A 19356-nucleotide genomic window follows, 5' to 3' on the forward strand; every position below is an offset into this window, starting at 1 on the left:
TGGCGAGCGAAAAAGCACCTGCTGAAAAATGTCAAAAATTCAGGTTCTGGTTTTTTGGCTGTAACTTTTGATGCGTTGATCGCAGCGTATTGGGACTGCGCCCAATCGATTTCTCTCGCAAAATTACGTCCGGTCGGCGCTACAAATAATTGATTCCAGCACTTTTCAAAATCGCGAAAATTTTCGCCAAAAATGGAAAGGGGTTAGCCTTACTTTTTTTTTTGGCAAAAAACTTTTGGTCTCAGATTCGATTCAAACGATCCTTATCCGACCAATTAAACCCTCAGGAACTCAGAAATCGCAACGAAAAGAGCGTAGGACCAACAGGAGAGAAATGGCGATCGAAAAAGCGGCTGCTGAAAAATGTCGAAAATTCAGGTTCTGGTTTTCTGGCTGTAACTTTTGATGCGTTGATCGCAGCGTATTGGGACCGCGCCCAATCGATTTCTCTCGCAAAATTACGTCCGATCAGTGCTACAATTAATTGATTCCAGCACTTTTCAAAATCGCGAAAATTTTCGCCAAAAAGGGAAAGGGGTTAACCTTACTTTTTCTTCATTTTTTGGGCCGAAAATTTCAGGTTTCAGATTTGATTCGAATGACCCCCCCCTGACTAACTGGACTCCCAGGAACTCAGAAAACGCAGCGCAAATAGCGTGTCATCAACAACAGAAAATTTACTAACCATACCGTGTGTTTTCAACGTTCAACTGCAGTGCGCAAAATAATATATTTATTTTTTCCTCCGAAGATCTTGTCATTTTCATCTGACAAATCACAAAGCGGCCTGCTCTTTTCCTCTCGACTTACATAGCCGAAAAGATCCTCGCGTTTGCATCTTTTTGCCCGATACGTTGAGGAGTAATTGGACTTCCAGGAATGTAAAAAAGATATGCAGATTAACAGCTGAGAAAATACTTTGAAACTCATCTGTTTCTTGGCTATCAGATCGGATCCACCGATACATTACTCTCATTGACTCTAGACTGCGTGCATCTAATCTTCCCCGCAAAATCACATCGATTCCATGCATCAAGCAAAGACTTTGGCTATCATTCAATCACGAACAAAATCCGGCCATCAAGAAGCAAAGAAGTTAGCCTTACATTGTTTGCAATTTCTGGACTGAAAATCTTCAACCTTCTAGTCGACTTCGTTCAGATCAATCCGACGCTTGTGAATGCAAAACGGATAACTGGAACTTCGTCGAGTCACTATCTGAGAAAATGCGAAGGAAATTTCAGGCATTTTTTTTTCTCTTACCCTCACTTGAAGGACTCATAAAAGAGCAGTAATCTTGTATTTTCTTCAGCTTCTTTTTCTCCAATGATTGCATCCATAAATCTGGTGTCATAATATTGATAAGATTTATCAAGGGAGACTTTGTCCATGGAGTGCCATATTTCAGGTGTTTACATTTCATTTTTTTTAAAGGAAATGAGTAAAGCTTTTTGAGTGCGGTTTTTTTTGTTGCTTTTATTCATGATATACAACACGTTAAAAAAATTTTTTTTGAAAAAATAAACCAAAATGGTGGCCCTTGCAGCTCCGTGAAAACACGTCCTCAAAACGCTGGAGGTAAACGGCTGACATCACTGCCCCATCTTTGTTGATCTGAAACACAGATTCCAAGCATATTATCAATGTGTGACCCTCTGGTCATGGAATGACGGATGCGTTTTTCGTTTAGTACAAATTTCGGAAAATGGCGGCAATTAAAAAACAAATCGAATTTTCGCGTTATTTTTCGCATAAAAGGATAAATAATAAATGCAAAAATGTATCTACCGAAAAAACGATCCGTCATTCCGTGAAGACATATTTTCTGAGTATGCTCTTCAAATTTCAGGTCGATATGTTATTTACAGCGGTCAGGAGAATGTCAGCGATTTTTAAAAACGTGTTTGCGAGAAAAACGCATTCAAAGTTTTGTAATGTGTTCACACAAATGTGTTTATAATTACCGGTAATCGGCAATGCCTGGTCCATAGAGGCATCCCTCCTCTTCTTCTAGCTGCTCATGTTGAGCCGCTAACATCTCCCGCTGCTCAATCCGGGCCTTTTTTGCTGCGTTGGTCACCTGCCTCTGCTGAGACGGTCAGAGCGCGCTGATCGTGTCGACTTCAAACGCGTTTAAAATATCGTAAACGTTCGAAATCCGGGAAACGCTTCGACAGATTTATTTCCACTTACATGTAGATTAAGAATACGTAATAAAAAAAAAATCGATTTTTTGAAAATTTCAAGGACAAAGCCTCCCTTAATCGAGACCTCAAATGCCTCAATGTTAATTTCTTATTTGGTCACATTTGACTAGCATCTGACAGATAAGAACAGCAGTACAAAGTGCTGCAATCTAGTTATCGATAAAACGATCGACTGGGCCACTCGTCTCTACGAGTACGTACAGGTTTGCTTCACTAGTTTTTTGCCGATTTATACAGTGAATCGATTCTGACCATAGTGTTGTTAGCATTATATAATAAAGATGCAACACGAAATCACATTGTTCGACGATGAAGTAGCAAATCTCGTTAAGAAACACCTAACCAGACCGGATCATCAAGGTTACATAAAACTGGATGGAATTACTTTACCGGGGCAATTCAGAAAATTCGTCAATACCATAGACAACTTTGAAGTTCGCGATGACGATATTTGGGTCTGCAGCTTTCCACGGACGGGTGAGGACGCAAAATCTATCAACTAGCCGGGATGGTTGTCATTTCTTTAAAATTGTTGCAACGACATTGCTTTAGCTTGGCGGTACTTGATTAAGAGCTATCTACACTGAGATAACTATATCGAAGTGTAACGCCTACGACTATGTGACAGCACTCGATCAGTGCCGTGTGTGTTCTTTCAGGTACTACTTGGACGCAGGAAATGGTTTGGTGCATAGCTAACGACTCGAACTTTGAGAGAGCCAAAGTTCTTCTCAATGACAGATTTCCATACTTGGAGTAAGTTGGAAACAATGAAAAATCATCAATTTGATAATTAGAACTGACCCGTTTCGCCGATTCTAAGCTCTTCTCTTGAATTTAATTTTGATTTTGAGTCAGTTCGATACACTGAGAGAAATTTTTAGTTCCGGTTACCGCTCAGTCCTTAACTATTTTCATTTTTTACCACAATCGAAAAATGTAATCCTAGGTAGAAAATGAAAATTAGTTTTCTAGCCGTTACCAGAAAGTTTACTATCCGTTACTATTCTTTCTCATTACAATCACTGTTACTATATTTTCTTGTAACCGTTGCGAAAATTTAATGCTTGTGCAACAATAAGTGACGTTGAAGCCTTGTTTAACTAAAAAAGTAGAGTAAACCGAAGAAACTGATTTTGCGTTGCGATTACCAACAAGGATCGACGATAGCGCAAAATGGTTACGCGTACCTCGTTTTTCGTAATACCAACAATATTGAAACAGTTTTTTTAACGATACCAGTTTTACTGAAATGTTCTAGTCACTATAACAAATGAAATTTTTCTCAGTGTACATTCAGCACAGCTAAATCAATAACATCAATCTATAACATTCGGTCTCACTGCAACACATAAAAATAAATTTGTTTCCTCTCTCCAAACAGGATATCTGCTGTGATTGGCGCTCCGAATCCATTGGATCATGGTCCAATCTCTGACATTAAGGTGCCAGAACACGTGATCGACAGTATCGGATATTGTCAAAAATTGCCCAGTCCCAGATTCATAAAGACACACCTTCCGTTCAGTTTACTTCCTCGGCAGCTTAAGAGAGGAGAAAAAAATGCCAAGATTGTATACGTTTCCCGAAATCCCAAGGACACGTGCATTTCTTATTTTCATCACGCCAAAGTATCCGAAGGGTTTAAAGGGAGCTTCGAGGATTGGTGTGATCTCTTTATTAAAGACGCAGGTTTGCAAATAATTACTTCCCACGTTTCTTCAAATCGGATAACTTTTAATTTCAAACTCGATTTTAGTTATGTACGCACCTTTCTGGAAACACGTGCTTGGTTTCTGGAAGCAGAGAATCAACGACAACTTCCTATTCCTGAAGTATGAGGACATGAAAAGGGTGAATTCACTGTTTTTGTGAGCCTTATCTTACCGTGGACAAGAACCAATTATGCCTTTAATACTATCCATGCCTTCCACGTCCAGCTTGCATCGCATAGTATGAGTAATTCTCAATGTCTCTTTTACCCAGGACTTGCCGTCGGTAATAAAAAGAACTGCAAAATTTCTCGGTAAGAACTTGACCACCGATCAGGAGTCGGTTTTGATCCAGCACCTGAGTTTCGATAGCATGAAAGTGAACCCAGCTGTGAACAACGAGGAAGTCACAGCCGTTATGCAGAAGTTAAATCCGTCCGAAAAAAAAGGAGAGTTCATAAGGCGCGGAACGACCGAACAGTGGAAAACCGAAATGACACCTGAAATCGTTCAGCAGTTTGACGATTGGACTCGGGAAAATTTGAGGGGTACTTATTACTCCACTTCTGAATAACAGGTCTCAGCTTGTTTATTGGATGATGCGATAAAGGATATTGAATAATATAAGACAAGGGATGTCAATTCCTCGGCACAAGCGATAGCTTAAAAGAGAAGACAACAAGAAACATGTATGTATAATATATGTATGTAAAATTTTCTTTCTTGAAAAAAAAAAAAAAGAAAAAAGAAAAGAAAATTCTTTCAGTTTATAGTAAGTATCTTTGTCAAATTATTTTATCGTTAACCAAATTTGTACCAATATCAAAATAGCTATAAAAAATTTAACATTTATTACTGTGAATAATAAACTTATTTATAGAAAACAGTGTCAAGTTAATTGTCATTGCAAATGTTAGCTGGAAAAATCACAATGGAGTTCATGAAAACTTTATACTCTATTGACAATCGTGTCCAAATAAACTCGAGCGTTAATCAAGTTAACGAGTTCAGCACTATTCTGCAACCTCACTCATAACTATTCACAGTTGTTTCCAAGGATGTCATCCACGTATTCTGAGAAGCCTGAAAGACCCTGTGTGTTTGTCGATGAACGGTTAATCTGTAGTTGGACCATTTTTGTTGCGATAATGGAATTCCGAGATGCCCCTTCCGTCGACGGTGCCGTTGACGCGATAACGAACGAATCGTTCGACCATCCTTGCCTCCCAGTTTTTACCGACAAAGTGTATCGATTCGTACTCAACGTTCACTTGAACGCTGTACACCTTTTCACCTGCAATTTTGCAACATACCAATGTTGTATATCGACTGTTCCAAGTTTGCAGTATTCGGCACTAACCCGCTTTAAAGGTGAATGCATGATCCTTCGGCGCAGTTCCGTTCTCGCCGTGCTGATATAACTTCAGGTCACACCATTCCAACGGGTGCAGAGATCCGTCAGGTTCGTATACGTAACCAGCCTCCAACCTTCGGGGAATAACCGTTGAAAATCATTAAACATCGTTAAATTCTAGCCGGGGATGTACTGTTCACTTTAAAAATTACTCACGTGGAACAGGTGCAGGGTTGGCAAATCACGCCGATCGATGCCATGGTCCCATCTTCCAGAAAGAGCATGTGAAATATGTACCGATGCATCAGGGTCCAATCTCTCTTGAATCCTACGGAAAATTAATCGATTCGGATCGAAATTAATGTGGATCAATTAAATAAGATCCCCGATTAATTGCAGGAGAAAACAAAGATGGATTATGAACACTTTACCGTAACTATGATCCCTGAAGGCTTGACCTTCGAATTCGTACACCTTTCCTTCAATATTGATATTAGCTTTCAAACTTCCCATCTGCTCATAGTGCGTCTGGTGTGCTCTGGAAAAATTAATATCAGTAAGAAAATTGTATTATAGATTGTATCGTGCCTTAATTTTGTTACTGGTCTACTAGTTCACCGGTTAGGATTCGTTATTTGAAGTTTTAACAGACTCACGCCTTGAGGCTGTCGAAGTATTCCTTACTCCAGTCTTCACGCGCAATCGCCCTGCATGTTGGAGCTATCGCCAAATCAGTATCGAAATCAAAAAACGGAAGATCACTGCGCCAGTCAGCTTGAATTTCTACGTTGCTGGATTTGCCCGGTTCATTTTGGAACCTAAAATTTCATAAATGATTTTTTTTTTTAATACAGGTTAATCTAAAACTTAGGTTCGTTTACTAACTAAAATGTTTTTTTTTTTTTTGAATTTTAAAAAGGAATTTGATTCACGTGATTCGAAATGTAAAGCTGAGATATAATAATTACAAGATATTATTGGTCGGCACAAAAATGCAATTACCACATGGAACCGATGTACTCGATACGCCAATGTTTCATCGGTACGATTGGGGTAAAACGAATACCCTCGGCGCCGAATTCATTTGGCTTTGCACCGTGCAGTTGAGTACTGGGAATTCTTTTACTACAGAGAAGACCCTTTCCTGGAACCTGAAATAAAAGTTTCAGAAACTAAGGATGACAGAAAGATTACAAAACCAACACTATGGCCGAAAATTAAATTTATACATTGAAAAGCTGATGCTTGTCCGTAGAAATTTTATTTCCTTACACGGACTATTACTATTTTTTATTCTCTACAGCAATGGAAAATATGATGTACTTGAGAAAAATATTTTACATCAGTTACAAAACCACACATATACTACTCACCACAAGGTAAAATAATCCATTGACAATGCCATCGTGTCGACGCTCTGAGCCCCCAACTAAGTAATATCCCTCTTTGTTTGTTGCCATAAAGAAGACCGCGTCAAATGCCTAAGGATACGAACAAATAATCCTTTGACTGTCTTAATTGTTGCAATTAATTATTTTTATAGTATTAGTTGTGGAAACAGAAGGCAGCTGTTCGTATACCTCTGTATGTGAGGACAGTTGTTGAGCCTTGTCCATTTCTTCTGGGGTTGAACGTGATTTCATGCCATAACCGCTTTGCCGGAGTCTTGAGCCAAGTTTTCCGAACACCTGCGATTTAATTGGTAATAAATATAGTTAAAAATCAGAAAATCTCATGATTCACTGACTATACATGTATCGAAGTAAAGATAAAAGTAAAGGAAAATTGAATCAAATTGAATGTCAGGGTGGCAACAATTTTGCTCAAATAAAATTACCTGATCTTTCCTTGACTTTTCCCAACAAAAAAAGAAATTTTCTGACCATTTCCGGGCTTACCGGGTTTTCCGGTCTGTCGCCACCCTGAATGAGTGGTATGTATATATATTATAATACAATACTTTAACTACCGATAGCATCGACGGTACGTTAACTTACCCTCCGAGAATTTAAAATGCACCAAAACGCAAGGTACTTGAGATAATACCATTTTCCGGGTTGCTTGTACACTCCAAAAATCGGTTCAACATTTTCTAGTTTGAGATATTTGAATACCGCGAACAGCAGAGCTGCTAGTAAAAGCGAACAAAGTACCATCGTTGGACGGACTAAGCGGGACTGAAAGAGACGCTACTAACTAAGCGTTATCTTCGGGTATGTATAATTAATACCGCTTATCTCATACTTCTGGCAGCACTTGAGCAGAAATGAGATACAATTCAGCCGATAACGGACTGATATTACATTTGGATAATTCGTATATTCTATTGACTGTATTTCACGTGCGAGGTATGATAAACACGTGTTCAATAGATGTGTATTCGTTTTTCGGCGTTAGAGAATCTCATAAGATTACACATTATCGTGATTAGATTCAGAGAAGAAATATGCCTAACTGAAAATGAAGTTTCATTTTAATATTCCAATGGTGCGTTATAAAACAGTTATTAGTGAAGCATAGGTATTATTTACACCAATATTGAGCAATTGAATCAGATTTTTCCATTTCTCAAAATTTATTATTGAAATTTACGCGCCAAGCGCAAACTTCAGACACCCAATGATTCACACACCCGAGTGAATTTCGCAAGCTGAACTTTCATATTTTAGGACACGGACGAAGGTAGAACCGTGCTTGAGCTGTTCTTGCCTTTATTTTATTTCACATGAAATAACGTTTGGTAGCTGGAGATTCTTGGAAATAAACGTACATCCGAAATAAAATCGCAAGTGTGTCGAAGGCGGCCATCTTGCGATGGCATATAATTTAAGAAATTAATCCATCGAATCCACAACTTTTGTTTACCGGTGCATGTCAGATGAGACGCAATGTGTTTAGAAGATATGACAAAAAAGGGTGCGTGAAGTATTTGACAAAATGCATATTACTTGAATACAATTACATATGTAACCGTTGTTAATGTTGTATTAATTATATGATTGTATACGCGGTACAACAAACAGTCAAAATAAAATAAGTATACGTCATTGTGAATGAATGATTCCTGAATTTTCATCAGTAAGCAATTCGTATCAATACACACAATTTATTGTTATAATCCTATGCTCACATACACTTCAATGGTCTTAAACACTAAGCATCTATACCTAAGAAAATCACCATCGTTATCTATAAATTATGATTGCATGGTGCAAAAACTTATTTAACACTAGTAGATCGTAATTACAACGAACTTTAAACGTTTCTTAACATTGAAATGTCAGTTTATCCGTCCATTCGCTTTCTACTTATACATAGTTTTGTTTCTATAAATATGAAATACGACCATTGCGGTAGACTAAAATTTACGTTTCTATGCGGGGGAAAGAAATAATTTAACGAATTTATCAAAAAATTATTATATTTTCACATCTTACTTATCATTTACTGCAATTCCGTTCATCTTGTAACGATTCGTGGTGATGCGGACTGTTATGATACTCTATTGGAGATAATTTAACAGCTTTTTTGTAGCTAAGTAGATGAATAATTAATAATTCGCAATTGAAATGTAATTACTCGCGTAACGGTAACTTTCTATTTTATTCGTAATGGTCAATATCATAACTGCCCGCTAAATTTATCTGATAATAACATGCAGCAGTTTAATATCTACGACGCGCCAAGTTTTTTATTTGTTCGTTAACGTATGAAAATCAAGATGTGGTTTTCACTGAATCTGTCCGATTCGGTTTTTATAACGGTGGTGAAATCGATTTTCATAAATAAACATCAAATAACCTAATAATTGCTTTTTTTTCTTTCAAAAATTTACAATGAAACTAGTTCTTTTTTCCTCGCTTCAAATTTCAAGCGTCGATATGCTCTAGATTAAAAAATCGTTTTTTATTGTGAAAAAAAAAACGAGAAAAAAAACAATAGTTCAAACATAAATAAATTTTCTCGAGTTCTGACACACTGTTGTTACAAAATTTCTTCTTTTTCAAATTGTAGAAAATCTACAATTTTACTCCAGCAATTTGAAAATCATATCTGGTATATAAATTACGTAAATATAAATCAGTCATCAGACCCCGCAGACCGCTTCGCCTTTCTCTGTCTCGGACTCTGTTTTGGAGTTCTTGGAGATTTACCTGATACAAAAAATTATCGAATGAGCATGAGATAACATTAGAAATTCAACAAAGCAGTCAACCTTAATACTCAATTAAAAAGTTAATATTTTTCAATAATCCCCGAAAATCAAGTGAGCATCTGATTTTCAGTATTTTAAATACTTACTTAGCCTGTTGAGAGTGTCTTTTGGTAGCCAGTCATAGTCAACGTTGTTGGGGTTAGATGTGCCCATTTCAACAGGTGCTTTACGACCGGAAGAGAATCGCGATTTACGTCCAAAGGAAGACAATAACTGTTGGCCGCCAACGAGTGTCAATATGACACAAGCTGCCAGGAAGACATAGAGGAACATAGTTTCACCGTCAAGTCCTTCATCCAATTCGATAATTTGTATCGTTTCATTGTAGACTGCATCAGTGAAGCCTATTCCGTTCTGGAAATTGAAAGAATCACTTTTAGCCATCAAAATACAATAAAAACAAAAAGTGTAGTCAAGTTTTGACTTCTTGTTTATCAAACTAGTTGTATCCGTTATATACTTACAGCATCTCTGTAATTGAGATTAATGTTGAGCCCAAACGGTCTGCCAGCAAATACTTCAGACGGTATGAAAGAGTAAGCTACAGTAGCTTCATGGTTTGGCTTTACTACTTTGTTATATGTAATTGTGGAAAAATTTTGGATGTAGAAGTTAAAGTCCATTGGATAACGGAAAGATGCATCGACAGTGTCTATGGTGAAATCAACTTCACCCTTGTTTGTGAAACCAACAAGGAATTCAACCAAAACACCGGCTGGTAGTTCTGGAATATGGAAAAAGCAGAACAAACATTACAGTAAGAATAATCATAATAATAATAATAATAGTAAAAATAATAATAATAATAGTACTAATAATCACGATTGAGTGGAAAATTTTATAGGAAACTTTTTGACATCTGTACCAAACAGTTTTACTTATTGTACAAATCGTCGAACAATGTATTCTCGATCAACTTACCCATCGACGCAGCAGAAGAGACAACTGGTTTTGTGAAAAGGATTACAGTTTCAGCATCAGCTGATGCCTTTGTTGTTTCTCCCTCCATCTCATCATCAGTAATAACGGTTCCATCGTCCGCTTCAATGTCAATCGCGTCGCCATCGATCTCATCTTCCTCACCATTCACAAATAACAGTACTGAAATGTTTGAGATTTTGAAATTCATATCCATCAATGTTCCCAAATTTTACTGAATTTGGTAGCTCTGTGCTTAAAAATTTTTTAATGCCTTATAACTTTTTTTTTTTTAATTAAGAATTAGGATGAAAAAATAAAATAACTCTGACGGCAAATTGTAATCAATTTCTAACAATAAATGTGGCATTCTTTTGTCAAGAATGTTTAAAATTTGAATAAGAAAATTGAGAAATGGTTAGTAGGTCACAAGGTGGGTCACTGAGGATGGCATCAGCATTTTTATTTGCAAGACTGATTAGTTGATAACTTTAGACACACGTTACAGTTCAAAATGATAGTGGTAGAGTTATAGGTTGACTTTTGTCATAGCGAAACTGAATATTGCATAAACGTTGTAACATATGGATTTGAAGTGATTAGCTGCATTCGTTGATAAGCAAAAGCATTTGACATGTTAAAATTGAAAAGAAAATTTTTCGAGTTGCAACTGGACGGTTCGAAGACCAGGAACCTCAAATTCTATATTGGTATGAAAATTGGCAACTGGTTATGTGATGAAATGTGGCAAATTCAACGGTGAACAGAAAACTGCTCCGTATTGCGGGGAGAAATAATATACGACTAATTGAAACTTTAGGGAGCTCCAAGTTGACTGATGGTTATCAATTTACATACGGTTGACTTTCGGACGTGATTAAAAATGTTTCGTTCATGCAAACGAGAAAGGAAATACGAAATATGGGAGTGTGAAGTAAATTAGTGAAAGCAAAAACTGAGAAGTTGGACAAGAGAGAAGTATAATTATTACCGTTATTAACTGTGAGAAGTGTGGCTGGAAATGCCAACAGTATCAATAAAAAGAAATTTTTCATTTTGAATGTATTTTATTAGATTTTTTCACCCTCGACACGTAATTCGAATAGACACAATTTCGAGATATAACTACTCTCCGGTGTTCCGGAATGGTAACTGAATACAATCTCACGTTCCGGTACCGCGTCCCCACAACAAAATCAGCTACGTGGAAGGTCAACACTTCATTCGGGAACCGACAACGTGGAACAGAATCTGTCACGCGGCATCACGACTCAAATATTAACTTGGTGGGGCTACTCGAACTTTTCCGATGACGCGTCTAGGTGGCGCTGAAACATCGAACGGATCGCTAATCTTGGGATACTTCGAACCGCACGATTTGATTGAAAAATTGGGCTCTGTGCACTTATACCAAGTTAATATTTTCCTTTAAGATCGTAGGAAATATATTTCTACGTAACAGATCATCCGTCAAACGTCATGACAAAATAAGAAATGAAAATGCTGCCGCATTCGAAAAAGATCGATAAACAAATCGACTGAACTCTGCCGGTAACAAAGTACTTTGAAAACTAATTCATGCACAGGAATGAAAACAAGAACATAACTATTAGGAAACGGAGCATCGGATGCAATGGAAAAAAAGAAGGAAAAAGCCAGTACTTCTTGGAAAAAGCAATATCGTTCTAGGTATTTTTATACCCTACGGTTAAAAATGTCGACGACGCTAGCGCCGTTACCGCACCTCCGGGTCAGCGGTCTGTTTAAGAAGCTTTTCCTAACCAGTTGCACAGGCCTTCTTTCGCCGTGTGTGTTCACCGTGCAGAGTGGGTCACACGGACAGCTCGTGCCGAGGTTATCGGCGGTGGTGTGAAACCGAATGATTTGGTTTGGATTTTGAGATGGAAAATTAAAGCTAGATTATTATTCATATAGAAAATATGTGTGTTTTGTGACAGTATATTAACGTACGGCTGAATAAAGCTATAGAAAAGTATTTTATAATCATGTGTGATCATGTCTGGGAGCCTCTAGCCGAGGTTTACATCGCTGAGCAAAATCAGTTTTCTGACCCTGATGCTTACATCTATTGTTTGTGCAGCCGAGTCTTCATAAAGTAAATAAATAAAAATCAGCCAATATCTATTAACGACAATGTGACGAGTCCGGATTATAGCATCTAGATTATATTATTTTCATTTTTCTCTACTGATCTGTACGTGCTATGTGCATTATAGAAAAAAAAAACGAGTATATATTCTCTCACCATTATTGATTGGCACATTGACAGCTGACCTAACCTAACCTCACCCCTGAACCTAACTCCCCTAAATTAGCCTAACCTCACCTTACCTTACCTCATGTTACTTTTCATTGCAATCATTAAATTGAGCATGACTTGTATTGTTAATTTTTTGAGAAGGAATCCGGAGCATTTTACGGTATTCACCACGGAAGATGCTAGCGAAGATGAAGATGTCGAGGGGGATCGTGTTGGCGAAATGTTGGACAACCAGAAACGAAACTTGGCCGATAGTCAATCGATAGGCAAACATGACGTAAGCATACAATATTATCTTTCGTATCTCATATCACATTGTTGAGTCGTAATTGACTTTTACGATCCATATCTTTTGTTCGTAATGACGTTTCTTATTGCACCGTTATCAGCAAGTAACTTTCGTCACTTCCAGTCAGCTTTCGCTTCATAAAAGTTACATGAATGACTGGTTTTGTTACGATCGTAAGTCTGCTCTGAGCAGATCTACAGTTTCGTTCCAGTTATGTATAATGTAATTCTTATACTGATCCTTCAATGATATTAATGGGATTATTCTGCACATGAAAAAGGTGTGACAGTATTTTTTTAAACACAAGTCCTAAAATCGTTCACATAATATTAAACAACTGTAATGTAAGAGATTTTGGTAACAAGACCAGCTTTGTTTTTATAAAATTTTGAAGATAAATACGACGAATACCTTGTATAAGAATCATGGGTGAGGAAATAAATTTAGCAGCTTTACTATATGTGATTACCATAGAACGTAAAGGATATTCAGAACAATCTGACCAATTTTAGAATTGTTATTTTGATTAAAACCATTGATGTTGGCCTGATAAATTTCTACTCAGCCAATGATCATGTTTGACATTGATATATTTTATATCTTTGAAGTAGGTATAAAAAAAAAAAATTTTTTTTACATTCCCCTAGAAGAAATACAATCAATTTTGAGTTTTGTTATTCTGTAATTGATCAAGAATTTCTTGAAAAAACTACTGAAGTTCTATATATTCAATCAGGATGAGAAATGATTACGTAATCATAAAATCTCCAAATTTCAATAAATAATCTATAGTCAAGGAAATATGTTATTCGCAACACGCAAACACCAACTTGGAATCATGACCAGAGTAAAAAATATAAATAATTTTTTGTTAAATAGGAAGAACCGTTGAGTTGTTATTGCAGTGCTTCGCACACGGACAATAATTACTCAACAGACGAACATGATTCTGTCCGCGACTCGTCTCACCGACCACCGGCATCGTCTTTCCCCCAGAAGTTTGGCTTGCATCAGTCTGATTCGGGCGCGGATTTATCGGAATATCACGATTATCACGAAGCTAAAAGTATTCAAAACCTATTCGCAAATTATGGTAAAACCTTCAGCAGCGGAGATGCGGACGACGTCAAAGAGGATGAGAATGCATACGAGAGAATGGAGCGCAAGAGTAGAATCTTCAGAATGTACAGGGAAAGTGATGATGAAAACATGAGTTTGGGGGCTTTGCAATCTGATATGCACAATGGGTGCCAAGTTTCATCATCAAATACCAATCTCTACTGCCATTCAGAGATGAGGGATAGCCAATCGTTAAAAATGGAGGATGGGTCCGATCTCGATAAATGTCAGACCGCCAGACTGAGCAATGATTGTCCAATATCAAAAACGGATGTTAGCTCCGATCCACAAAGCAAGTGTTCCAAAATAATCAATTCATGCAGTCAAGCGGCTGCCTTAACTGTGATAAAACGTGATAGCTCAAATTATAGAAGCGAAGTAGAGGCATTGTGGGGAAGATTCTGGGCGGAAAATGGGGAGCAGATAATTTGGGCATCTTGGATAGAGAAATATGCTGATTACATAAATCCGGATTACATGCAGCAAAACCAGCTGCCGATAAAGGGCAATTGCGCCAATGGACAGAAGCAAAAAACCGCCTCAGAAGCCTTCCCAGAGCAAAATACGTGTTTTCCAAATCAGGCTCACAAAAATTGTGAAATAAACCGTTCCAACTTTGAAGGAATATTCAGTAAAACCATAAACGACCCAAGCATAATGGATGTCAAATGTGTAGCAGATGATAGCACCAATTTTCCATTTCAAGATACAAACAAAATAAGCATAAACCACAACGAAGCCGATGAGAACAGAAAGAAACTGATAAACCGCGAGTTATCTCCTGACATAGAAGAAGGCTGGAATCCTCTGAGTCCGTTCAGCATGGAGGAAAGTTACAACCAACCGTCTAACATGGAAGACGAACGACTGATAACGACGTCTCGATGCAGTTCCATCAGCGAATCAATCGCCAACACAAATGCAACGACGGACTCGATGACCGACGTGACTAAAATGACCATAACCAGCTCCAGCTGTGATTCAAATTCCATTCAATCTTCCAGCTTGTTCAGTTCAACTACCAGCTCGATAGAAAGTAACATCACAAGCGGTAGCTCAGAAATTGAAAACGAGCCCGGAATGGAAGATGCCGACAGGTATTGGCAGCAGTTGTGGAAGGAGCATTTTCAGGAACAGTACTGGCAGCAGTGCAAACTGTTCGTCGAAAGGTACGACCAGCAATTGGCGTTGCACATCGAGATCAATGTTCACCCGGAGGGAAATGATCGATCAGTAGACACAACCAATGTCGATAAACGTTACGCGAATACCAGCGAAATCGAAGATTTGGGAAACGAAAGAGAAGAGAAGCAGAACTGTGACGCGCAAAGACAGGAGGAATTCATTCAGGCCAAAGAATCAAAGGATATTAATGAGAAGTTGTATCCAAATGCGATAGAGAATAAAGTAAATTCCAGAAAGAAGAAAATGATCATGGAATCCGTTGGAACGCTTATGCAAAATTTAACCATGCATTGCGATGAGACTCAACCTGCCAATGATGGCGACGCACAGGATAATTCTACAACCAAAGGCAGTGATCACAGTCAGAGCACACTGGTCAATAGTGATGTTTCTTCAACTACGCTTCAGAGTACGCCACCTGCCGACATTCTGAGAGGTTTGTCAAGCGCGAGCGATGGAGACCGGCCAAATGACGAAAAACCAACGACGTTAAAAAGATGGTGCGTCCAAATATCATCAACAAGTAGATAATTATGTGGAAGAGGTGAAGCAAGAACGATTTTTTTCATTTTAGCATTCTCTGCTAATGTTTCAGTCACGAAGCCGATAACGACGAATACAGCGAGGGCTTAGAGACGGTTAAAAAAGCCTTCTCCCTGATGGGCTACACGTTCAATAACGATCAACGACAGACAAAATTACAGGGTGAAGTTGTGTACAGGAAGCGCAACATTAGATTACAGAACAGACAGCTCAAAATTAAATTCAATAGATCTAGGCCAGTCAACAAGCACACATATTTTGATGACAATGGGGAGGAGGTTACAAATACTTTGGACAAGGTAAGTTCATTCTTTGCAAAGCAATTGGCACGTGCTGAATGATTTTCTTATTCTTTTTTTTCATTTTGTATTATTACAAACAGCTGATTCTCAATGATATTTCGCAGACATCGCAAAATTTGGCATACCTTCCAACAAAGACCACCGCAGAACCGGTCTTGAAGACAAATGACAGAGGGTCTTACACAACGCTGTTTACCTCAAGTTCGGACGAAGAGTGCGATCAAAAGTTTGCATCGAAATTGCCTGTTAAACGTCTCCTGTTCAATAAACCAAGCACAAGCTCTATTGATTCAAAAATCGATATAGACGACCAAATTGTAGGCACACTCGACCAAAACACCACGGAAAGTTGTGAGAAAATTTTGCCCAATAGTGAAACAGTCGAATATGCGGAACTTGTCAAGGAATATGATGTCAATAATTTGGCGAATGCTGGTGAAATTCAACAATCAAATCACGAGGGCTATGATTCAATCAAAGAGACTGATAATGTTGAAGATGCTGCACCAACTAAAGATTACAACGAAGATAAAAATCTGAGTAAGAATGTTTCCATGGATGTGGACGCCAAATTTCAGGACGATGTTTTTGAGGAGAAATTTACCGACGACGATATTGCTAAAAGGATACAAAAAAAGAAAAAACGAAAGCAGAACAAACGTAACATTTGTCTTCCTCCCGAAGTTGCCGGTGACAGAACATTGATGAAGTATTGGGTTAAACGATATCGTTTGTTCACCAAATTTGATCAGGGTATCAAACTGGATAGTGGTGAGTAATTTTCTGAAGCAAAAAACTGCGGTTGTATTAGCAATTAATTTGAACATTTCCGTTTGTTGCAGAAAGCTGGTTTTCCGTCACGCCGGAAAAAATCGCTCAACATATAGCCGAAAGATGCAGGTGTGACACGATCATAGATGCTTTCTGCGGAGCAGGAGGAAATGCAATCCAATTTGCCTTAACTTGTGAAAGAGGTACGGAGACACTCGGTGTTCGATACTTTTATCAAAATTAACAACTGCCGATATGGGATATGCAAAGCTGATTTTAAGTATATTTCAGTAATCGCGATAGACATCGATCCAGTGAAGATACAGCTTGCTCGTCACAACGCGATAATTTACGGCGTCGAGAAAAGAATAGAGTTTATCGTTGGTGATTATTTGCAACTTGCTCCAAAGCTGTTTGCCGACGTTGTGTTTCTTAGTCCTCCATGGGGAGGTCCGAAATATTTAATGGATGAAACATTCGACATTGAAAAAATATTGGCACCACTTGGCGGAACGGCATTGTACAATACATCAAAAAGCATAACTGAGCATGTAGCTTACTTTTTGCCTAAGAATGTTGACACCATGCAGGTAAGAATCGTTCAATAAATCACCCGTCAATTGTCAGTCAGTTTCTTATGCGGTGTGTTTCGTCTTGCCAGCTTGCAATGTTAGCCGGTCCAGGAGGCGCCGTAGAAATGGAACAAAATTTTCTTGACAAACAGCTGATAGCCTTAACTGCTTACTACGGTGAATTGATTAAGGAATAAAAGAAAATGTGATAACACCGGATTTGTGTATCAGGAGACACTATTTAAAACAATTATCTATTGTTTTAAGTATCGTCAAAACGCCTTCATGTGGTTTGTAAAAAGTATTCTCTACCCATATCTTGAAAAACTTTAATATGTGATTTCGGTCGAAGGAAGAATGATTATATCTACAACTTTAATTCGTATCGCTTTACATAGTAAGTACGTTACGTTTGAGTCACGAATTGCTCTCCAACTTTTATAATAGAATTCAGCACAAAATAATCAATTTGACATAGGATCGTCGTCTTCTACCTGAATAATGTAGCAGTTCTGATTGCTAAGTGTGAGATTCACAGATTTATTCCAAGGAAAATTGCTTCCTTCTGAAATTCGAGACTCATTTTTTTAATTCCGTTTTAACAACTTGATTTTTTATCCTCAGTTTAGGAAGAGACGAGAATCGAGGAGATTAAGCACAAAGATTCCGAACAATCCTTAATACCTTTCCTTTTTTTACGAATTGAGTTACCTCTGAAACTGACAGTATATTTGATCGCATTAGGGGTTCTTTTTTATATTAAATATTTGAATCAACGATTGGATTTGTTTTATATTATGGCTAATTACAATATGTCTTCAAATTAAATTTGAAGTTGGTTAAAATTTTTTAAGAGTGAAAAGTATAGGGAAATTAAGTGTGATGGAAATATTTCCGAAAAAGTGACCAAAATATAGATTAACTTCACTTCATTTTGTATCACCAAGAATCTGAACTGAACCAATGTTTCGCTTTAAATATTTTCTATTATGCTGCCATTACAAACGGATCGGTGTTTTTTATTTGTATCTACATTACAAAAATTTTTTTCTCACTCAAATACAAGTTGTCTAATTGTGAGATGAGTTACTGAAGATTAGTGATCAATTTAAACGATTAACTTTATTGAAGTTTTAGTTACAGATTTCTACGAAAATTGAATGCTACCGTTTACTATCTATAATGTGCGCATACAGTATTTAATTCGCATAATAAGTGATATTACGTTGACGCAATCACGAATTTCAGTTACACATTGAAAGAAAATATTTCCAATTTGAATGCGGCACAAAGAGAAACTAACGAGTTTAAGAAAATTCACTCGATAAACACTCATATTTTATGCATTTAAGACTAATGTAATCTAGTTCTATTGTATTATACGTATTGTTTGCACTGTCAGGTTATTTAAAAACAAGAATAAGAAAAAAAAAAAAACAGTACTAGAAAAAACTAAATGTAACGAAAAATATGAAAGAAAAAGATACGAATGTGCCTACTATTTTGGTTTGTATCATATTGACTCTTCTTTACATATTGTTCTATTCAAATAAAGCTGAATTTTCATTTTCAGATCAAATTGTAACTATGCAGTTGTAATTGTATATCAATAATCCGCCTCTCCCTGATATAACTATTGTATAACGATGTACAGAATAAATGTACACACATTCAAACTTCTCAAAAGATAGCCCGCTTTCATCAACCTCTGAAACGTATCCGGATTTTGTGATAAAATTTCCGCGTATACATATGAACGCAACTTACTCTCTTGAGTCACACATGGACACCATTTTCATATGTTTTCATTACGAATCGGTAAAAAAAATTCCGAATGATTAATTAAGTAGACGAATATTATTGGTATATACCTTTAATAAAAATATG

At 37.3% G+C, this 19356-nt stretch overlaps 4 protein-coding genes across 8 annotated transcripts in view; 2 read left to right on the forward strand and 2 right to left on the reverse strand.

The window, feature by feature from the left end:
* Positions 1-2381: 2381 nt before the first annotated feature.
* Positions 2382-4773, forward strand: LOC124214737 (luciferin sulfotransferase-like). Of its 2 annotated transcripts, XR_011176651.1 has the most exons (6): positions 2382-2684; positions 2867-2963; positions 3592-3899; positions 3967-4061; positions 4194-4608; positions 4686-4773. XR_011176651.1 is itself a non-coding variant. In XM_046617337.2 (5 exons), the coding sequence occupies exons 1-5, from the start codon at positions 2489-2491 to the stop codon at positions 4491-4493; spliced, it is 996 nt and encodes a 331-aa protein (XP_046473293.1). In that variant the 5' UTR covers positions 2382-2488; the 3' UTR covers positions 4494-4656. The 2 variants fall into 2 exon arrangements, 1 of the variants encoding a protein (XP_046473293.1); XM_046617337.2 differs by lacking the exon at positions 4686-4773 and having other exon boundaries at positions 4194-4656.
* A 126-nt stretch (positions 4774-4899) lies between these two features.
* LOC124214735 (uncharacterized) lies at positions 4900-7453 on the reverse strand. Its single transcript, XM_046617336.2, has 9 exons — positions 7271-7453; positions 6854-6961; positions 6647-6754; positions 6276-6424; positions 5930-6091; positions 5705-5811; positions 5490-5601; positions 5280-5407; positions 4900-5213 (listed from the first exon to the last, which is right to left on the reverse strand). The coding sequence occupies exons 1-9, from the start codon at positions 7427-7429 to the stop codon at positions 5035-5037; spliced, it is 1212 nt and encodes a 403-aa protein (XP_046473292.1). The 5' UTR covers positions 7430-7453; the 3' UTR covers positions 4900-5034.
* Positions 7454-8359: 906 nt separating this feature from the next.
* Positions 8360-19356, reverse strand: part of l(1)G0320 (signal sequence receptor subunit 1 l(1)G0320) — a 122351-nt gene continuing 111354 nt past the window's right edge. The window contains exons 1-5 of one of the 2 annotated variants that reach the window (XM_046616484.2): positions 11399-11645; positions 10411-10590; positions 9954-10213; positions 9576-9843; positions 8360-9427 (exon numbers count right to left, since the gene is read on the reverse strand). In XM_046616484.2, the coding sequence (XP_046472440.1) occupies positions 9354-9427; positions 9576-9843; positions 9954-10213; positions 10411-10590; positions 11399-11462 (846 nt within the window). In that variant the 5' untranslated portion in view covers positions 11463-11645 and the 3' untranslated portion in view covers positions 8360-9353. Of the gene's footprint in view, positions 9428-9575; positions 9844-9953; positions 10214-10410; positions 10591-11398; positions 11646-19356 lie in introns of those variants that run through there. The other variant, XM_069134494.1, reaches the window with a different exon arrangement.
* Tgs1 (Trimethylguanosine synthase 1) lies at positions 12217-19054 on the forward strand. 3 transcript variants are annotated; one of them, XM_046616459.2, is made up of 8 exons: positions 12217-12523; positions 12827-12965; positions 13857-15781; positions 15877-16123; positions 16231-16897; positions 16969-17100; positions 17189-17487; positions 17559-19054. In XM_046616459.2, the coding sequence occupies exons 1-8, from the start codon at positions 12414-12416 to the stop codon at positions 17664-17666; spliced, it is 3627 nt and encodes a 1208-aa protein (XP_046472415.1). In that variant the 5' UTR covers positions 12217-12413; the 3' UTR covers positions 17667-19054. The 3 variants fall into 3 exon arrangements, with proteins under 3 accessions (XP_046472415.1, XP_046472416.1, XP_046472417.1); XM_046616460.2 differs by having other exon boundaries at positions 12830-12965; XM_046616461.2 differs by lacking the exon at positions 17559-19054 and having other exon boundaries at positions 17179-17421.

The sequence above is a fragment of the Neodiprion pinetum genome, chromosome 3 (genome assembly GCF_021155775.2).
Source record: "Neodiprion pinetum isolate iyNeoPine1 chromosome 3, iyNeoPine1.2, whole genome shotgun sequence".
In the NCBI taxonomy this organism is placed as follows: Eukaryota; Metazoa; Arthropoda; class Insecta; order Hymenoptera; family Diprionidae; genus Neodiprion; species Neodiprion pinetum.